Raw genomic sequence first — 20,427 nt, 5'->3', positions numbered from 1 at the left:
GCAGTGTTGCGCAATACTGCAACACACCTCAGGTTCATTTTACACACACTGTGAAAAACAACTTTGATACGTCAATCTCAGGAGATTTTACAACCACCGGGTTTAAAAATTAAAAAGTTTATTTGTTCAAATAAACTGCCTGACAAATTAAAAAGGGTTTACAAAACAAAGATAAAAGAGCTATGAAGTATATATATAAACAAAAATATTTGAAACAGTGGACAAATGGAGATATGAAGTAATTGTGTTTTTAAAACAAAACAAAAGATCATTGGCAAGAGGGTTGAATGTGGAAGTGTGTTAGCATGACTCCTACAAAAGCTCTAGGCGTTGCGATCGATGCGGACGTCCACCTCTCGGCCATTGATCTTAGTTCCATTCATCATCCTGCAGGCCTTCTCAGCACTCTCCGGTGAGTCAAATCTCACTGTTCCACAGCCCTTTGACTTCCCATTCTCCATCTTGATCTCTGCAAACATTACCTGGCCTGCAATAAATAAAAATGAGAAATTACTACATTCTGAAACCACAGTGTGTCACACAGTGTAGATAAGTTTAAAGCCTGAGATTTTGGCACCCTCGTTTAACTATCCATATGTCAATATGAGATGAAGTATTCTATTTGAGTGGTATGCTGTATGTAGGTTTTATGTTTTTACTAATGCATCAGCAGTAAAAATTTAATGAATGCTGAGGGAAAGACGTACCGCAGTGACTGAACTTCTCTTTCAGCTTTTGCCATGTAAGATCATAGGACAGCTGCAACACACATATTGATATTTCAGTCCATATACTGGTCAGAATTTACATTATACTGGAGAGAGGATGAGTGTATCATAAAAGAGGTGGACTCAACAACATACTGTGAAGTACAGGGCCAGTTACTTAAACTAAACAAACCCAACATCATCATTTATATTAATGCATGGGTTATGTCACACCTCACTCAATAAGGGGGTATCAACGCACAGAGAAAATGTATTTATCAATGAAGAAGTAATTACATCAGTGGGGAGGTCTCCTGGATGTAGGCCCAATGCTATTTAACAGACTTCCAACTAATTCTTGTTACTAGCAAAGCTTTCACAGATCTAACACACACTTACATTTCGCACAAAGATCTGACAGCCTGCTTTGGACCCAGAGCCTCTGTCAGACATGCCTCCACCCATGTGGCCTGGTCCCCCACCTCCATAGCCACCAAAGCCACGGTTCATGTCCATTGCTGACATGCCCATACGGTCAAAGCTGGAGCCCATGCGATCCATCGACATATTGCCCATTCCACCACCACCTGCAAATTAATACACAGACGCAAATGATATGAGAGAGCAACAAAAACTAATGGGCTGTACCGTTTATTTTAACAGAGCAGTATTATGCAGCTTCCAGCTCTGTTCTAGCCTTACAAAGGCTCACCTCAGATTTATATTCATGAGATTTTAAGACAATACCTGTATATACCTGTATATATTGAAACTGCAATACACAAAATATTATGATGATACTTTTTACCATCACATAGCTTTTCATTAATTTTGTCCAATGACATGTCACTGAAGCGTGTACAAACACTGAAACTGTACTGGCATTCTATCACTTCAAAGCATTAGCTGTGAGAGAGTACAATGTCACTGTGACATTGTTTATACAGGAGGTGCAGCCTTTGTACCAGTTTGTATTCTAAGTGTACCCAAACAAACTCCACAAGGAAGAGAGTGTATAGAAATAATGCAAATTATCCTCTGAGTACAATATATAGTTTCTCTAACACTCTTCCATGTTGTATTTTGTGTACTACTCCATGTGTGAAAATACAGGTTGCCATGGAGCCATGCAGTAAGCATTTTTTCAAATATCTCTAATAAAAGAGGAAGAGACTGATGTTGGTGCACATGGTTGTTGCTCATCTCTCAAAAAAAACAAAAAACAAAAAAACAACTGCAGTGGCAAAACACGATTGCTGTATATCATGAAAAATGCCAAAGGGTTTTTTCAGGCTTCCTTATTCTTGGCCCAAACAATTTGTACATCAAACTCTTTCTCAGGCTCTGACTGCCCACACACACGAATAACACAGAAGTAAAATGTTATGTCTCTTGGTGCTCGTCACATACATGTTGGATCTAATGGATCAAACCTTTCTAATTCTTCATAGTTCAACAGCAGTTTATATCATAATGTACAGTATGTCCACAGTAAATGATAAATGGGCTGCATATAGATAGCACTCAAAGCACCTTCCACTACAGGTCACAACCACCATTCACACACATTCATGAAGTGCATCTCTATCACACATAAACTCACTCACTCATAGGAAGCAATTTGGGGTGCAGAACTGAGCAACGGCCACAAATAGTCTTTCAATTGCAACTATGGCCACAACATCATACATGCCTCAGTGTTGTCAACATAGATCACTATTGATCCTACTTCAGTATATGTCAAACACCAGTGCTCACAGACTTCATGTTAGATTGAACTTAAACACTTGAGCAGAGCCATTACTTGTCATCTGATTGAAGGACTGTCCCTACAACCACTAGACTTCCTCGTTGTCCAATACCTATTCAGCGAGTTATGAAGCTTAATGACTTGCTACATCGTAGTACACTTAATACTCATTCCTCCTTTACATGACTTGATGTATAAACTGTCAAAAGACTATCAAATGTAAAGGGCTAATAACTTTCCAATGTCAACAGTAATAAAGAGATTAGTGGCTCACTAAAGAGCTAGGGGAAGAACTGATATATAACAGATTTATAAAAACTGTGGATGGAATATCTCATGTACCTAATCCAGTCCCCATGTGCCCCATGCCACCACTGCCCATGCCTCCTCCATAACCTCCGCCTAAAGGAGAGAATGCAAGTCAGCGCAGATTAGATTAGACCATAACAACAATGTCACAAAAGCAAAAGAAACAGTCAGCTTATAAATAGAACAGCATTCTCTAAAAATCAATCATAACTCAAAACCAAACTACACAGAGGAACTTGCATAACCTCCCCTGTGTCATGTTTGACTTCAGACAACCCTGAATTCCTTTCATACTGACAGAGTATCACTTACCCATGCCTCCAAAAGAATCCCCAAATCCTCGATTCACTGGCATGTCACTGTGCCCAAAGTCCCGATCCATTCCACCCATTCCTGACCGGTACATATCTCCACCCAGAGAAAAACAAAAAATGCAACCTTAGACTGGAGTTACCACACAATGTTGCAGCTCAGTGGTTATAGTATAACATCGTAGAACTGAACCTCATCTCTGCCCAGCAGGAGCAAATAGGTTCACTTACCTCCCATCCTGCCAACTGGAGCCATGTCTCTCCCTCCAAAGCCACCCATGTTGCCCATGCTCTCCATGCCCCCGAAGCCCCCGCCACCACTCATTCCTGTGAAAAAGCAGCATCCAGGTTTCAACATCGCTCTCTCCCTCGCTCCACAAAAAAGTAGACCACGTTCTTTCGGTAGGAAAACTCATAGGCAGCAAAAAGACTTACCTCCTCCAAGTCTGTTCATTCCACCATAACCTGCAACATCCATACCTATGGCAGAAGACGTCAATCAGGCCATGCCAATACACATGCTGTATCTATTTACATCTTATGGGTGTACATACATGGAGAGGAACTGTGTGTAGCCTGATTATCAAACACTGTACAAAGGTGCTTTTAGGTACAATGTCAGTCACATCCTAACACCTTTGTACAAAGAGAAGCTCTGACCATATTTAACCCATATTGACACTCTGCAGGGTCAAAAGAAGACCCACATAAATGTCAGCCAAGAGTTGACGGTTACACATTAACTGCGTTTGCTGGTTTGCCGACATATTAATTATTACAGAACGATGTCCAAAGTTGTTGATTAATACTGCCTTGTGGTATTAATTGTTGACCGGTGAGTGGACATGCGTCTGGTTCTTTCTGATAAACATGTGCCTACAGAGAAAGACTCATTCGCAACACATGCAAATGATGAGTGATGCACTGTACATAGCATGTGGGGGCATTTTCTTAACTAAACATAACTAAAAATATTTGAGAGGTGACTGACCTCCAGGCCCCATGGAGCCCATGCCTCCTCCACCACTCAGGCGATTGGCATTTATAGGCTGCCCACCTGGCCCCAGTCCCATGCCAACACCACCAAGACCCCCTATACACAAAATACACAGGGAAAAAGAAGAAGGTGTGAACTATGTAATTCACTAGCAATAATAGCAGAGAAGATCACATACCCAATAAGAATTTATATATAGATCTAATGTATTAATAATCAATTATGTGAGCAGCATTTATTGAAGCAAACATTCAATGAAAATTCTGTGTGAAAAGTCATATAGTGACAAAACATGATCCTATACTGCATCTGCAATGCACCAACCCTCAAGAATGGAAGATGTACTGCTCAGAGCATACTTAATATCAAAGCTATACAGACACTGCCGTCGGGTAGAGCAGTTATTTATTCACCCTTGTGTCATATTGTTAAATTTGTAGAATATTTCCACATCATATTTTGGCATCTTCACTTTCATTGCAGACATTGGACCTTTGTCTATTAATAACCAGCTAAAACTCAACAACTACTACTACAAAGTTACTAATATCATCTCATACCATTTAAGTAGGTGTTTTTTTTTGTTGCAAAAATAATGTCTATAAAACTGTTTACAATTACTGTATGAGAAACACACTATTCTATATAATTAAAAAACCTGGGCCTTTAAATAAATGCTGAGGGATTGCTTCTCGAATAACTTTCTAAATTTTCAACTGCAATGACAATCACTACTGTTTTTTTTTTCAATCATGTCTTTATGCATCTAGCAGCATGCACATGACAGTTGATATTGTCAGACCAATAGCTAACCCGCAGGTAGGAAAACATTTACAAGCTACTTAGTATTCATTTCATTAGCATAGTGCTTCAGCAACATACCTGAGCCTTTCTAACATCACTATAAAATATTTATGCAAATTTATTAACTTGTATCATTTGTTCCCAGAGGGGGTCATACCTTACACTGACAATGTTATTGCTATACACAAATCACTGAGCTTATTTCTATGGATCTCATCTCAGTAACTGACAAGAGAATAACGGTGTACTCACTTGGTAACTGAGATGTTTTTTCTACTTGACGGAAATCATCAGGGGGAAGAGATTTCTCATCCTAAAAAAAAAAAAAAACACACAACAAATGTAAAGATTCACCTTCATATCCTCTGTACAACTTTAGTTATGTAATAACATACCATTTTAACGTGCATCTGTCTGTCAAAAAGCATCTGTCCATTGAACATGGCTGAGTCCAGAGTCAAGGAGAAGGTCACAGTAAAATTCTAGCGCATTGCCATGTGTGCTTTATATTTTAGTGTTCGATTCTGAAGGATACATATGGCCTGCACAGCCTCCAGTGACTGCTCAAAAGTCACTGTTCCCATCCCGCGGCTCTTGCCATCTTTATCCTCCTTTACATCTGCTCGTTTCACCACACCTGCCATGCTAAACACCTCCTTTAACTTCTTCCAGCCCACCTTGAAATCCAGCTGTAAAACAACAGAAAGATACCCCTATTTTTAATGTATGATTTATCATTAGTGGTTAGAGTTTGAAGTTATATATTACAATGTCCTCACATTGGCCACAAACACTGTGGTGCCCAGTCGTCCGGCTTGCAGCGCATGGATGACCTCAGGTGGGATGTTGGGGTTGTTGGCAATGGAGGGTGGGATGTTCATCCCACCAGGCCCCATGTCCTGCCCACGACCTCCTTGTTGACCACCTCCCATGCGCTGCAGCACACGCCGGGCATGTTCCCCATCAGGGTCCTTAAAAGAAAAAGAAAGAAAGAAAAATACATTACATTTTGCAAGTCAGGTTAAGGTTTAAAAAAAAAAAAAAAAAAAAAAAAAGAAAAAGACAAGAAAGTGCAAAAAATGTCTTTATCTCTTGACACATCAAAAACAAAAAAGCAAGAAAGGGTGTTATAAAGATAAAAGTATAAACAACAGTTTTGTGTTGCTGTAATCATTCAATCATAATATCCTCCCACCTCTTTGATGTTGAGTGGCCTTCCATTCAGGTCGTGCTTATTCATAGTTAATATCGCCTTCTTCACAAACTCCTCATCTTTGAACTCCACCACACTGTTGAATCAGGGAAACAATCAGTTCATGGCAGCACAAAGAAGTTTTTTTTTTTTTTTTTTTTTTTTTAAAGTTATGTTCGAGAAAGTATGGCAGTCTCTTACCCACAACCCTAACCAGGGTGCATCACAGGAGTCCAGGTAGCACACATATCCAAAGCCGAGGGAGTGAACAAAATACAGTTAGAATCAAAACAAAGCACTTGAACATTGTAAATTAAATGTATCAACATGCCTCTAGTAGTTTCAATACTGCATGTTGGCCATGTTTTGCCCACTGACTTGAGCCAGCAGTTTTTGGTTGTGCTCAAGTCTATTGCAAACAAGACTAAAAGGCTGCTAAAAGCATTTTTATCATTATCTAAAGAAATGGTGACACTTGACATGTTTTAAATAATAAACAAACAATACTATCTTTTGTGTATATACACATATATATTTTGGTAAAAAAAAAAAAATCTGGCACTAACAAATAACTATGCATTGTAATTTATCTGAAACATTTAATGTTTTGAACTGGACATAAATACAAGGAAGAAAATCTTAAAAAAAAAAAAAAAAAGCAAAAAAAAAAGCATTAACATATTTATTTAGTACATTGTTTAAGATTAACCAGCTTTGCCACTGCAATAAAGAAAAAAAGTGTTGTTCAACTTTACATCTGCAGTATGCATTTTGCCATTTAATAAAAAAACATTAAAGAAAAACACTACAGGATCTTTCAAGAGTGTTTTGTTCCTTTGAAGTGAGAGCTGTGCCATAGAACAGAATTGTAGGGTAAGATTTTGAGACATGAGGGTCAATCAATGAGACAAATCACACAACCCACATTTCCCTTTGGAAAATGGCCAAACAGACAAACTTTTAAACTAATTGAAATGACAACAACAAAAGCAAAAGTGTACTCTTAGATGAGTTCATTAGGCTACTTTTCCAAAATTCAACAGGACATCTCCCTTTCAAATGAATATCAATCATTAGCCATCTATCAGGCTCTAAACACAACCTACAGTATCTCCAGTTCAGTAACATAGTAAGACCCAAAGGATTAGAACCTAAAAGTGCACTTGATTAATGAGAGCCTGCTGAGGGCATTTAAAACCTCGTGCAGCAAGTTGGCCACATCACTTACCCTTGACTTTCCTTCTGCATCCTTAAAGAGCTCCACGTATGTAACCTCACCAACTACATGAGACATACAAAGGAAAAATACCAAAAGAACAAAGGGATTTAAGTCACCACGTCTTCAAGTCGCCGTTGGCCTTGGCAATGCCGCTACAGATGGAGATGTCCCATTAATGATCAACAGTCAGCCCAGACCAACATCCCACCAGACAACACCATGCCTTTCTGGGCAGTGACTGAGACCCTCAAAGGCCAAGGCCAGAGAGAAATACAGCTACATTAAACCTGGGAAATTCAAAAGACTTCAACATGATCAGTTTGTCAACAGATTCCATTCATGGCAGTTGAGAGTTTTAAGCTGTCCTTTGACCTTTCAAAAGGCTTCTTGAGATCGCCATAATTCAGAAAGTAAAACATTACAATATTTTCATTCATATAATCAAGATTCACCTTGCAACAGATGCAACAAAAACATTCAACAATCAATTCTACTACTGGTTTGAGGTTACATTTTGAAGCGGACAATGCCATAAAACAAGTGACAATGTAACTACATTCATCTTCCTTTTCTCACAGACATATCAGCCCAAACTAAATTAGTGTCCATCCAAAAGAATTTATTAAAACTCCAATAACCTAATGTCACACTATGTTGGTTCCCTACTATCTGCACTAAGTACATCCAGAGAAAACTACAAACTAAATGACTACTGCTAGAAGCAGAATGCTCCATTTGGTAACAAACAAGAAAGGGTCAGGAACTTCTAATCAGCTGGAGAGAGAGAAGGGGAGACACATCCCCATCACTGGGGACATTACCTTTCTCACGCATTAGATCTTTAATTGCCTGCCATTTCATATCATAGGGGATATTGCTGATGAACACCCGGTTCCTGTGAGCACCCTTCTTTTCTCCACCATGTTTGTCTTTGTAGGGATGGTAGCGGTTCCCTCTTCTGCTCCCAGAGGACTTCTCTTTAGCATCCTGCTTTTCTTTAGGGGGCTTAGTTTCTTCGCCATCCCTATATAAGGCAGAAAGCAGCACGTCAAAAACAAAATCTGTGAGTAATAGCAGGTTCCTTTCGTGTAGTTTGCATTTAGTGGTAATGTGCTTTTCTTTACATCCTTCCATACAAAATGAATGGGACAGCTTTATAAAAGTGATTTACCTTGAAGAAAAATAATCAAAAATGTTATCAAATAGAATGATAAAATCCAAACATGATTGTATTTCTATTCTGAACTTTATGTGGACAACTGCTAGGACACCTAAGGACGGAATGTAAAGGAATTATTTCACAAATTAAATTAAACATAAGTATCAAAAGCACACATCTATGGTGATGATAATTTAGTGTTTATAAAGGCCTTGTGTTTTTTAATATTGTGATGTTAAACCATTTTATCAGAGGTACTGTCCTATTATAAAAATAAATAAAATACAAGAAAGTACTACGTTAGCTCACATAGTTAATTGGCATCATTTAGTTTACACTGAAGCGTCGCAAGCCATCTGCAGCTATAGATTTTGTAACCTTGACCAAATAAATCGAGCTGTTGAGTTAAGAAGAATAGCAGGGATGCTAACGCTAGCTGGTATCTGAAATCAAGTACAGCTTGGTTGATTCATCCAACTAGCAAGCTAAAAAAAAAGGGTTTGAAGCCCAGTTTAACCTGATGATTTAATGTACGTTGAATATTAGGACTGTGTTAGCGTTAGCTTTCAGACAAGCAAAACACAACCGAGGTTAGCTTCCAGTTAAGGTTGACCCACTGCACCACCTTTGATGTTAAGGCAAGAGCGAACCAGTTTGAGACTCCAGTTTTACATTATATCAGCAAATCTCTGGCGTCATGTTAGCTACAAGCCTAACATGTATCACACAGGTGCTTTACGATGTTTCACAACAGAGGTTATAGACGCTTCTTGGCTAACAATAGCTAGCATTCCAGGACTCCATTTTAGCTAAACTTGCTAACGGCTGCGGAGGCATGACGGACAGAAAAAATCCATCATTTAACTCACGTTTTCACACCGTTGGGTGTTTCTTCAGATGTCTCGTCGGTTTCGGACTTGACGGATGCAGTACATTCGTCTTGCTTTGGCTCTTCATCAAGAGTTGCAACATCTGCCATGTTGAGCTCGGGTTGTCACACAACGCAAGATGCCTCTGACGCTACGCAGTTCAAAATGTGCAGGGGAGATTTGTGCCTCCAACGCGAGATTTGTGAGTTGCCAAGCAGCCTGATAGAATAGAACAGAATAGAATAGAACGGAATAGAATAGAATAGAATAGAATAGAATAGAATAGAATAGAATAGAATAGAACAGAATAGAATAGAATAGAATAGAAAAGAATAGAATAGAATAGTATATGGGTCTGGAAAATACGCATAAATAATATGTTGACATTTTGAAAGACTGTGCACATTAGTAGACAGCTTTAGGGGTCAGCAGGTGAATAAGATAGTAAGTGAGTGTCTGAATAACTGTGAACAGAAAGTGACACACTTTCTGATGGATGCTTCTACGTGTTTCTGAACTGTTCCCAAATCCCAGAAAATCATATCAAGACCTGTCCAACCTGCTTTACAGCAGTGTGATCCATGCACAAGGGAAAGCCCAAAGCTATATTATACAACCAATAAGTTCCTGAATACTTATTTAATGTCTAATTTCAGACAGTGTAATTCATATTGAAATACCAGTTATACATATAACCTACAATATTCCAGGCAGCATACTCATAGTGTCAGACTATAAGTCTTGCTTTATTGATTATAATACAGAGCCAAGCTGATTCATCATTCCTGAAACTATTGATTGATGCTCTGTTACTCTACTGGAGGAATAATTTCATTTTCTTTATACAATACACTTTAACATTGTAGAGTATCTGCTCAGCAAGTCTGTGCAGTTGCCAAAACCAAAAAAAAGCACTTCAAAAGTTGATTATACTCCTATACAAAAATTTGTCCAGCTCCTAACTGTTATGATATGAGGACAATAACTATGTGACCACAATAATGGTGTTCAAACCATAGTTTTATGCTGTGCAAGACGTATCATTTAGACAGCTACACGTTTACATGATTTTCATTTGAATCTTTTCATAAATATTTTGAGGAAATCATCAAAAGCTAAGCCATTTAAAAGCTACTTTTAGGGACATTGTCTCATTTCCAATCGATTTGCACGACATCTGCATAGTCCATATCATGATTTTATGTGTGTCAGAATCTTTGGTGCAGCTGTAGGTGAGCCTCTCCAACCCAGATGTTTGCAATGTTATTCATTCACTGCTTAGGTTTCAGCATGCTTTATCCACAAACTGAACAAGTGGTGCAACTCCCTCATGAAAATAAATACATTTTCACTTATTTCAGGAGCAGATACCACTGATATGTGCAATGAAGGAGAACGCAGCTCTCTGAACTTTCAATTACAACCATGGGTCAGGTTGAACTTTAACATAAAAGGGAAGTTAACCTTTAACATGTACACGTATTACTCTGTCAATGAAAAATCAGGTCAATAAACTGATAATACATTCCTTAAGGGCTGGCTGTTTTCATAGCATACTTCCTACAGATAAATGCTGCAACATTACTAAGTCGGCTGCAAAATAACCTTGCAACTTGGTTTCACAAACAAAGAACAGTCAGTCAACCTAAGTTGCTGCACATGATTTATGAAATTACATTACAGTACATTAATATTTCATCATCATATGCCAAAAATCTATATGATAATGCGTGCATTTTTAATGTTGGAGCTTCCCCAATAGATTTGAATTGAAATGTGACTCCTACATTTCCTATCAGCAGTAGCAACAATTTCAAGATGTAGATTTTTATCTTTTTGTGGAAACCACAGTCAGCATTTGGATCTGATTTCACATAATCAGTAGTTACCAAAAAAGACTTCTTTGCTTTGGCTTCTTTGGAAACACTTAAAACTTAAATATTATCCACTGAAACATCATGTTGTCTTTACAACAAACCAAACAAAAACACAATCGGAAAAGTAAGCTACTTTTTCCAAGCTATAGCAGAGAAACTTACAACTAATGACAATATTAAAGTCATTGTGTGAATACCACAAAATAGCGCAGTATGAACCTGGCCCTGAACTTGCATATGATTGATATGGCTATCATTATCTTACTGAAGACCATGAGTTTCTCTCTGATCACACTAGGAGATGCTTTAATTGCAACCACAGCTTTATTTCTCTTATCTTGCATATCGTGATGTGCACGGTCGCCTTAGCATTATACCTTTGATAACAATATCGTAGATTATTATATTTATTCTAAAAAGTTAGACCATCCTTTTAAAATGAAAACTTAACTTACAATGGACCATGTAAATTTAATTAAGTTGTGGGCCCCAAGAGAGTTAGTAATTGCTGCGGTTAGGCTGATGGAGCCCTAATAAAGTATTTAAAATCTTGGTAATTTCACTACATCTGTCTTTGTACTTTCTTGTGCAGATTGTATTATCACACAAGGGTGTGGTGTAGAGTTCATTAACTTTAAAGGGGATACTGTGAGAGCAGTTCATAGATTCATAGTTTTATAGTTCTCAGTATCAGTTTTGTTCCTGACCTGTTGTCTGGTCGAGATAAAAGTTCAACAATCTTTATCCCTATGTCCTGTGGACACTACGTAATATTCTAATATGCTTTATGCAACAGATTCAGATCATCTCAGCAGTTCCTCTTCCAAACCAAAAGAATCCAAAGATATTCAGCACACCTCGACACACAGGTAAAAGCACATTTGCATGTTTCGACTGTTGACAGATGTGATAAAGGTGATTCAGAGGCAAATGTTCTAATATAAAGTCATTCAACTTCTGTTAATTTTCACATTCATGAAATCCTTTCCAACAGCTAATTCACTGTAATGGATTCAGACTTTCTGTAACTTGACCTTATCACTAGTATGCTATGACCCAACAGTTTTCCATTTTGACCTTGTCTTTTAAATTGACATGAGGGTATTGCCAGAAAACATCCAGCGGTTTCATTGTCCATACAGTGTGTCATCTCCTCATCTGATTTTCAAGAACCATCCTTGAAATGAATGTGAAATAAAACTGTATTTATGACTTGGCCGACAAATCACTGCGACGCCACACTACCTGTTTCTGCCCAAATACAGCCAAGGATCAAGTATCAACAGCACAGCAAGACTAGAAACTGCTACGAACCCAAGAAAAAAAAAAAAAAAGACAGTTCAAAAGACACTGCAGAGTCATAAAACTCTGTGTTTAAATTCTCTCTGGGATTTTTTCAGATGTTTACAACTGGAAAAGGAAAATGGAGTTCTCCTTCCCACTTTCAAGCCTTGAATTATTGCACATCTCACACTAGTGATGACCATCTCCCTCATGGCATGCCTTATCCTTAGATCCGAGTCACTGCACCACTGTGACAAAAACTACATTGCTGATATGAATTTCCGCTGCATAACAACAAAACAGACGGCCAGACGCTTCACTGCTGCATACTGTTACAGACCTGCCGATTGTTTGCCCATACAATACTGCTTTTCATTCACTCCAGTAAAACCTATGTAAATACCAGTCTCTTCCTCCTTCCGCATGTCCGGGGAGCTTGCATTCGTAAGCCTTTAAGCAGAGGGGGCTAATTCAATTTGACCACAGCAAACTGCACCAATTAAAAACACATCATCAAAGCAGGAGCAGGCTTTGAGGATAGTGCTGTGCTGGACCAAAAATACCTTTGCAGCAGCATTTACTGGCCAGGAGCAGTGAGAGGCAGCATTTCTCCTGCTGGCTAAGCCATGATATTCCTGTCACATTTTGGTGGAGTCATTTTGAGAAGAGCCAAATAAGCCAGGGAGAGGAGAATGGAGAGAGAAGAAAAAAGAAGAGGCGGGTTGCTTGTTGATGCTGCTGCATCGGTGGTGGTGTTGCTGAGGGGGGGAATGTTGTGAATGACTGAGGCAGCAGAGCAGCTGAGTGAGACTAACAAGTGGTTGCCATGCAGCAGGAGCAAGCGTGCGTGCTTCTGGAGGGAGAGATAGAGAAACAGAATGATAATGAGTAGGAGGCAGCAAGTAAGGGAGCATGAGGAGAGGAGCTGTATCTCTGAGAAGAGACATATATCATAGCTTGATCCAGCCTCTCCCTCGCTTCTCTGTTCCTCTCTTCATCTCTCTACCTTTTTGTTTAGATGTGGGGTTAGCCTAGCACACCCTGGATGCTGGCAATGGATGGATTAATGGACATATGTCTGGGGGCTCCGAGACGGAGGAGTTGCTCGGAAGAAACAGCAGCAACAGGTCTGTAAGGATGGAACGATAATGACGGTGAGACGCCTGCTTTTTCTCTCGCAGACATCCCACACAAGGAAATCTGTCAATGCAGTCTCTCCTTTCACCCTACCTCACTCCCTCCCTCTCTCCTCTCCTCTCTCTCACCATGCATACTTGTGCAGTGTCCTCATCATTCTACTTGCTTCTCCCTCATCTGTCTTTCCCAATTCTCTCTGTTCATTCCCCTGTCCCTGTCTGTATGTATCCTCCCTCTCTCATCCAACCCCCCCCCACACACACACACACACCTCCCCTTCCCTCCCTCCCTTCCTTTCACTTGAGCCACCTGCTGCTTGTGTTCATATGAACAATTTGAGGAGGAAAAGAATGACAGAAGCAGACTTCCACTTGTGTGACCACACCAATTTTGCGATTATGTTCGGTCAATCACCGTCGCTATCATGTTTAATGGAATTACACTGTCCGGCAGGCATCTGCTGACACGCAACAGGTAGAGATCCCTTTCTTCTAAACCATAACATACGTGACATCACATCTTCATGAGATGTGACGTTTTCATTGGTACCTTACGGCTTTGCCTGTGTTTCACCGCTGGCTATGCACTGCGACACACTGTCATGGCATTGGCTGGTATTCCCGAACCCGTTCTCCTGCAGTCTCCCTCACTCTTCTGTTCATGTTTGCCTTTTGTAATTTTCTGCAAAATTCCCAGAGGGGCAGAGTGAGAGAGAGATCAAAGTCTCCGGACATCTGTTTGATACCACACTCAAAAAATAAAAAAAGGCTATTTATAGATACCTGTAAACCTGTTCAACATTTAATTGTGGAATTTGTGTATTTCTTCTACCATATTAACACCCTTGTTTCTCACAGTCTATGCAGTGTAAGCATGAAGTATTTAAATAGGTTGATTAAATGGATCCTCTCTGCAGTAGAGACAAGACAGCACTAATCTGAAGCCATCATGTAATCTCTGTCCAGGTAACATGCAGGCTCCTAAACGCCTGACCCTATCGGAGGAGAGATGAGGCACCTAGATGTTGGTTTACCATGTTTAGCGTCCACTACAACCACTCCCTTGCTGCCATGAGCGGAAACGACATGATGGCGCACTCTCTGACTCTGGAGCAGAAGACAGCGTTTGCCTTCGTGGGGATGCTCCTGGTGTTCCTGGGGCTGCTGATAGTAAGGTGTTTCAGGATCCTGCTGGACCCCTACAGCAGTATGCCCTCCTCCAACTGGGCTGATGGCATTGAGGGGCTGGAGAAAGGGACGTTTGAGTACGCCCTTACTTAACACAGGGACACACACATCCATAGATGTCCTCGCGAATAGAAAAACGCCTATAGATACACATACGCTTACACACGGACACAGATACACTCGCACACACGCAAACACATGTGACACACAGCCCTGCACAACCATTGCACCTGAAACTGACACACCATTAAGACATCTCTCTGTGACAGACTCAGCTAAGAGACTGAAGCTGTGTATGTTGTTCAATGTGCGTGCACTGTTAGTTCAGAGCCAGTGTAGAGTCTCTCTACCGTATGTGACTACATGTCTGTTGTGTGTGTCTAACCAAGTGTGAGGTAGACGCTGTGTCATATCCTCCACTGCCCTTCTGCCAGGGTGGTGTGCATTTCAGCTCATCAAATTTACACGGAAATGGCTGAAGCTCCCTTTAACCCATGCCTACAAGTTGAATGTCTGTAGATTATAAGAGGAGGTAAGAGGTGGATGCTCGCGGGACAGGGTGGGGAATTAGGGTGCAGTGGGATTATTCAGATACAGTTTGAAGACTCAGGGACAAGATTCCTCATGTGAACTCAGAATGGGAAACAGAGTGGTTCCACCTCTGCACAGCAGAGCTGTTCTGCACAAGAATGTATACTGTCTGGTTGGATACAGGGTATTATGTCAAACTAGTGCTTTGTGGACTAATCAAATCCAATCTGTTGGTAATCCAAAGGGATGCTGCTGCTGCTGCTGCTGCTGCTGCTGCTGCTGCTGCTGCTGCTGCTGCTGCTGCTGCTGCTGCTGTGTATGTACAGATTGGTCCTTTCCGTGGTGTCTTGTTTTTTGAAGTCATGCAGTGAAAGGCAACTGAACAAACTGTGATTTACATTATGGTGTTACTGTTTCTAAATGATGCAAAAACAACTCTTTTAGAGTTTGTACTGCTGCTGGTTTTGAGTGATGATACGTTGTGTGTTGCCACAATTATATGTCTGGGTGAAAGAAAAAAAAACAAAAAAAAACACAACTGTTTACTTTTGTCTGCGAAGACATATGATTGTGTCTGAAGGTCGGCTGATGCGATCAAGCCAAAGAACTTTCGTGGGGGAAATGAGGATTAGAAACTAGGAAGAACTCTCTCTTTCAGTGCTGCTAGTTTTCTAATGACAAGGAGAAACCCTCACTACCTGTCTGCGGAGGAAAAGGTCACATGGAAAATAGAGGTGGGATGTCTGTCAGCACTGCACGTGAGCATCTTTTTCCTCCTGTTCTCAGCCATCCTCACCGGTTCACACCTGCTCTCTTCTCTCCAGACAGAGGAAGACGGGACTAAACAGAGACTGTAATACGGCAGACTGGTCAAAGTCTTGAGTGTTCCTTTGCTAATTCCTACGGTCTACGGTTTCTCCTTAGTGCTGTGAATCTGCCTTACTGTGACCTTCAATGGGTTTATGTGCCTTCATCTAGAAACATTAGAGCACCTGTTTATGTGTGTGTGTGTGTGTGTGTGTGTGTGTGTGTGTGTGTGTGTGTGTGTGTATATGTGTGCGTGCGTGTGTGTGTACGCGTGTGTGTGTGGCATATCATGATGACGGATGACATCTCCTGACCTGTTGCTTGCTCAGCTGGTGGTAGAGATTTCTCATTGATATAGATTTGATTCAATGATGTGAAATAAATAGAATTTCTTCACTTTAAAATATTGTTGGCATAATTGTTGCTTTTCTGGTTCTCTTATTGCAATCTGAGGAGCACGTGAAACAAAAAAAATAAGAAATCACTTTTACAAATGAGCAGGACACTTTAGGTGACAGTCGGCAGACGCTCAAAATGTTTCTTGCTTCTGCCTCTAGTCTCCGGCGGTGGTCGTCCATTATTGCTGCGATGCGTTAGAGCGGGAGAAACAGAGGTGATCAGAATTTTTAGCAATAACTCTAGTAAGAGCAGATTCCTCTACAGTTTACGGTACGTGCATAAATGTGCAGGCATGGTCAAGAGACAGGAAAAAAAGGCTAATGTAGCAGCAGTAAGCGATACACACAGGCATCCATTGACAGTCTTGTGGTGATAAGGGAGGTCTTGATCTGCAGAGCCTACTGCACTCAGAGGCCAGGCCACCGTGCACACCTGCCTCAACGCATCATTCGTCAGGAATGCAATCATTATTGCACCATTATCTCTGTCACCTATGTGACATCCTTATCTGAAATCTATTTTTAGTGGAAAAAAAAACACTTCGCTTTTCCTCTTCAGCCTAAAAGCCCACTAACCTTAGAGGAAAAACTCACAAAGGGTCATGAGTCTATTAAATTTTAACAAATATGGCTGCTTTGCATTGTATTTTCATATAGTGCAGTCAGGTTGTGTGTTTGAAATTCCATAAACCACTTTCCCTTCTTTGACTGGACATAATGTAGAGACAACTACTCGTCTTTTCATACAAGAGGAAGAATTATTTGGGCCTGCTGTTACAGTTGCACTGCACACAATATGTAAAATTATATCCTTCTGCATTCCTTCAGCAATAAACCAGAATCATTAGAAATACTCATCTTTTGTTGGCATAAAAGTAATTAGGAAAAAAATGTAATTACACGTTTGCTATTGGATTTACAGAAAATAGCACCGTGCTTAAAGAATCTCATTTACACTGTATGAGACAATGAGTCAGCTAAATGGTGACCCTTAGCATTTGATAATCAGTCATCAGTTTTATTAGTTGCGGTCTTCGAACCTCACAAGCTATGTCCTTGATTTGTTGTGACAAGACCTGGAGATACAATAGGCCTTTTATTACTGAAGCAATCCAAATAGCTCTCAAAGTGCTGTAATCTAAAGTTAATGATACTTTTAGAGCAGCAACTTCCAAAAATAGCTTGAGGCAGTCGGGTCAGTGAAGTGGTGATTTTTTTTTTATTTATCTATTTTTATTAAAAAAAAACTTTATTTTATGCTTTAGCCTTTATGTCACTTAATTTTTCTTGATCATGCTGTGCCAACAAGGTCACAAATCTGCAAATTCCTGCGCTGGTTGCTTTGCATTAAGAAATGAGCTAGAGACAACTTGATATTTGAAGTCAGGACCCTCATGTCACATCTGAATCCTGAGCAGAGCCTGTGTTTCATCTTAGACTTAACCATGTTAACGCCTCTAGAAGCAGATAGGTCAGTGATTACCTATCATGGCGTGTATGATGTTTTATAACCATCATTAATGATTATAAAGCTATTATGTTTAATAAATTACTTTTAATCAACTCAACTTTTGTTGGTTATTTGCAGGTGAATGTTTCTTTAGAATATAAGTTAAATAAGGAATATAACATTTTACAAAAGACAAGTTAATATAACAGTAACATTCGAATTTGAAAAATTCCAAACATAGTGGGATCCACCTTACCCAAAGATTTCTCTTAGCAAGTATACAAGAGAACTACATACAGGAGAGTTTTGTTTTTTTTTTTCATTTTAATATTCATGATTTTTGAAAATCAACAAAATCAAATTCATGTTGAATTTTAAATTAGATTTGTTTAGCTAAATTTTCAAAAAGGTGCTTATGAGAGAGCAGGCCACAGTCCAACGGTAAGCTTCTCTATATAAAAAAAATATCATGCTTGATTGGGGGCATTTCATTTAATTTCTGATTGACAGATACGATTAGCAGGCCTACGCTGACTGGGCCAATAGCTGAGATGAGCTATAGGGTTTACCCATGCTTTTATTTATTGCAGCCCTTTAAGATGTAGTATCAGGAATCCTGTCTGCTGGTATCTGCTGCTTTGTACTTAATCACGTTTCACATCACAGTGAGCAGAGCGAGGTTTGATAAATGCTGCAAAGGGATTTTTTTTCCAGCCTCTTTCGAGCCCTTTGGACATTAACTAAAGTGCAGATTCTCCTGTTCTCTGTACAGATCGGAGCATACGCACCTGCTGCCACAGACTCACCATATAGGCTCAACAGATCTCTGAGGAGCACTGTAAACTCTGGATTTACTCGAGCAGAGCAGACAAAAGTCAAGCAGGCCCAATGATGAAAGGGAATCACCTTAATCTCAAGTCCAGACTCTGGGAGAGTCAGGATGTCTGACTGCACTAAGACAGCTGCAATGTAACACAAAGAAACGACCTCGCTCCGTGTTAAACACAGAATAAACTAAATCTGACTCAAAGATGAGGATTCATTTCACCATTCGCTGTTAAAATGATCCTTTTTAGTCTGATTATGACAGAAGTGAGACAGAGGCAGATCGGAAGAGGGGAGTTGTTCTGCAGTGATCATTACATCCCATGTGGAAAATTTTCTTTCTTTACTGTGACTCAGTCAGTATCATTCTTGTGGAAATTTATAACAACTACTGTGTTCCACATCTGATAAGCATTGTGAAATTGGTTGCCTCCTTTCAATCTGTACATATAAACACGTGCTGGAGTATTTTTATTCTCAGGCCTGCAATACATCCAAGGTCAGACTTCAAGTCATCAGTCCGCCTTTCACTGTGTGCATAAATCACCGTGGTGTATCAGTAATAAGGAAGTTTACCTGTTAAGAGGTCTTTTAAAGGCACTTTAGAAGTCATGTGGTTGTGGAGAAGTGCCTCCGGCATGTTCCTGTAATTCATGGTCTCATATTAACTCTAATTTTCCTCATGAATACGGCTGTTTTCTTCTGTGCTTGCCAGCCCACAACACTTTGTGGCAAAAGAAAATTATCAGATAACATTTATTTCATCAGTTATATTGCGCTTATGGGCCCTATATCTTAAACACTGTAAGACTGATTTCCCTCTTGTTATCACACTAGTTCTATTAATTATATCCTATTACTTATGTATCTGTTATGAAATTAATATATCTCTTTATCATATCATCATTAACTTTATCTTTTTATTCCACGGTCATACATATCATAATGGGTCTGTAACCTTGAAACTTTTCCTACTTACTTATATTTACTTTTTGCCAGTGGAAACGTCCACGATTGTTTCCCGGTGATTCATCCAAAGGGCCCATAGGTCTGAAGAAATACTATCCATGGCCCCATAAACTGCAACCACAGAACAACATGTGCTCTTGCCCTGCACTTCAGACAATAATATTAGTAATCAATTCTTCAGAACTCAGGCAGTGAGCGCCTTTATCTCTCGTTTGGCGTTTATGACTTGGTTAATCGTTAAACAAGTGCCTTTGTGTCCCCTTGGATGGAGCAAGGACATATCTGACACCCCTCGTTCACTTTTCTGAGGGTTGATCCAGACAATTAGCCAATAGCTGACAGCCAGAGTATGACCCTGACCTGCAAGGTATAAAGGTAGGCCCTTTGAGACAAACTGAGTTTACTCACAAGACGCTCAGAAGACAAGAGATCTCTATCAATCTAACTTTGGTCTAGTTTATGCACCAATAAACAAGGATAACCGCACCACTTGATGCAGTGATCTGCTTTTTTTAAACCACTGTTGGATGACTGAAGACTCGAGACCCACTACTGCTGATTTATCCTTGACTGTTTAAATCTGAGAATCCCTTTCAGCACTCCTGATGGAGAGGTTCAAGTCTAACGGAGGGGAGCATGTTAACA

The 20,427-nt window shown here is 39.8% G+C and overlaps 2 protein-coding genes across 3 annotated transcripts; one reads left to right on the top strand and one right to left on the bottom strand.

Annotated features, from left to right (window-relative positions):
• Positions 1 to 101: 101 nt before the first annotated feature.
• On the bottom strand, positions 102 to 9,491 carry myef2 (myelin expression factor 2). Its single transcript, XM_056371752.1, has 17 exons — positions 9,318 to 9,491; positions 8,111 to 8,313; positions 7,299 to 7,351; positions 6,272 to 6,279; positions 6,074 to 6,167; positions 5,658 to 5,849; positions 5,414 to 5,567; positions 5,274 to 5,323; positions 5,131 to 5,191; positions 4,069 to 4,170; positions 3,513 to 3,557; positions 3,309 to 3,404; positions 3,079 to 3,174; positions 2,800 to 2,859; positions 1,107 to 1,294; positions 708 to 759; positions 102 to 487 (listed from the first exon to the last, which is right to left on the bottom strand). The coding sequence occupies exons 1-17, from the start codon at positions 9,425 to 9,427 to the stop codon at positions 324 to 326; spliced, it is 1,728 nt and encodes a 575-aa protein (XP_056227727.1). The 5' UTR covers positions 9,428 to 9,491; the 3' UTR covers positions 102 to 323.
• A 3,569-nt stretch (positions 9,492 to 13,060) lies between these two features.
• On the top strand, positions 13,061 to 17,123 carry ctxn2 (cortexin 2). Of its 2 annotated transcripts, none has more exons than XM_056378266.1 (2): positions 13,061 to 13,632; positions 14,581 to 17,123. In XM_056378266.1, the coding sequence occupies exon 2, from the start codon at positions 14,650 to 14,652 to the stop codon at positions 14,893 to 14,895; it is 246 nt and encodes an 81-aa protein (XP_056234241.1). In that variant the 5' UTR covers positions 13,061 to 13,632; positions 14,581 to 14,649; the 3' UTR covers positions 14,896 to 17,123. The 2 variants fall into 2 exon arrangements, with proteins under 2 accessions (XP_056234241.1, XP_056234250.1); XM_056378275.1 differs by lacking the exon at positions 13,061 to 13,632 and adding an exon at positions 13,816 to 14,089.
• The last annotated feature ends 3,304 nt before the right edge of the window (positions 17,124 to 20,427 follow it).

This window comes from Seriola aureovittata, chromosome 1 (genome assembly GCF_021018895.1).
Source record: "Seriola aureovittata isolate HTS-2021-v1 ecotype China chromosome 1, ASM2101889v1, whole genome shotgun sequence".
In the NCBI taxonomy this organism is placed as follows: Eukaryota; Metazoa; Chordata; class Actinopteri; order Carangiformes; family Carangidae; genus Seriola; species Seriola aureovittata.
This window is presented reverse-complemented; position numbering and strand designations above follow the sequence as displayed.

Bases quoted from the DNA above. Each gene is read 5' to 3' on its own strand.
- myef2 (XM_056371752.1), bottom strand. From the start codon at position 9,427: ATGGCAGATGTTGCAACTCTTGATGAAGAGCCAAAGCAAGACGAATGT. The intron at 3,405-3,512 runs GTAAGTCTTTTT...GCTTTTTCACAG, and splicing joins AATGAACAGACTTGGAGGAG to GAATGAGTGGTGGCGGGGGC. The intron at 2,860-3,078 runs GTAAGTGATACT...TCTCTCCTTTAG, and splicing joins GGATTCTTTTGGAGGCATGG to GCGGAGGTTATGGAGGAGGC.
- ctxn2 (XM_056378266.1), top strand. From the start codon at position 14,650: ATGTTTAGCGTCCACTACAACCACTCCCTTGCTGCCATGAGCGGAAAC.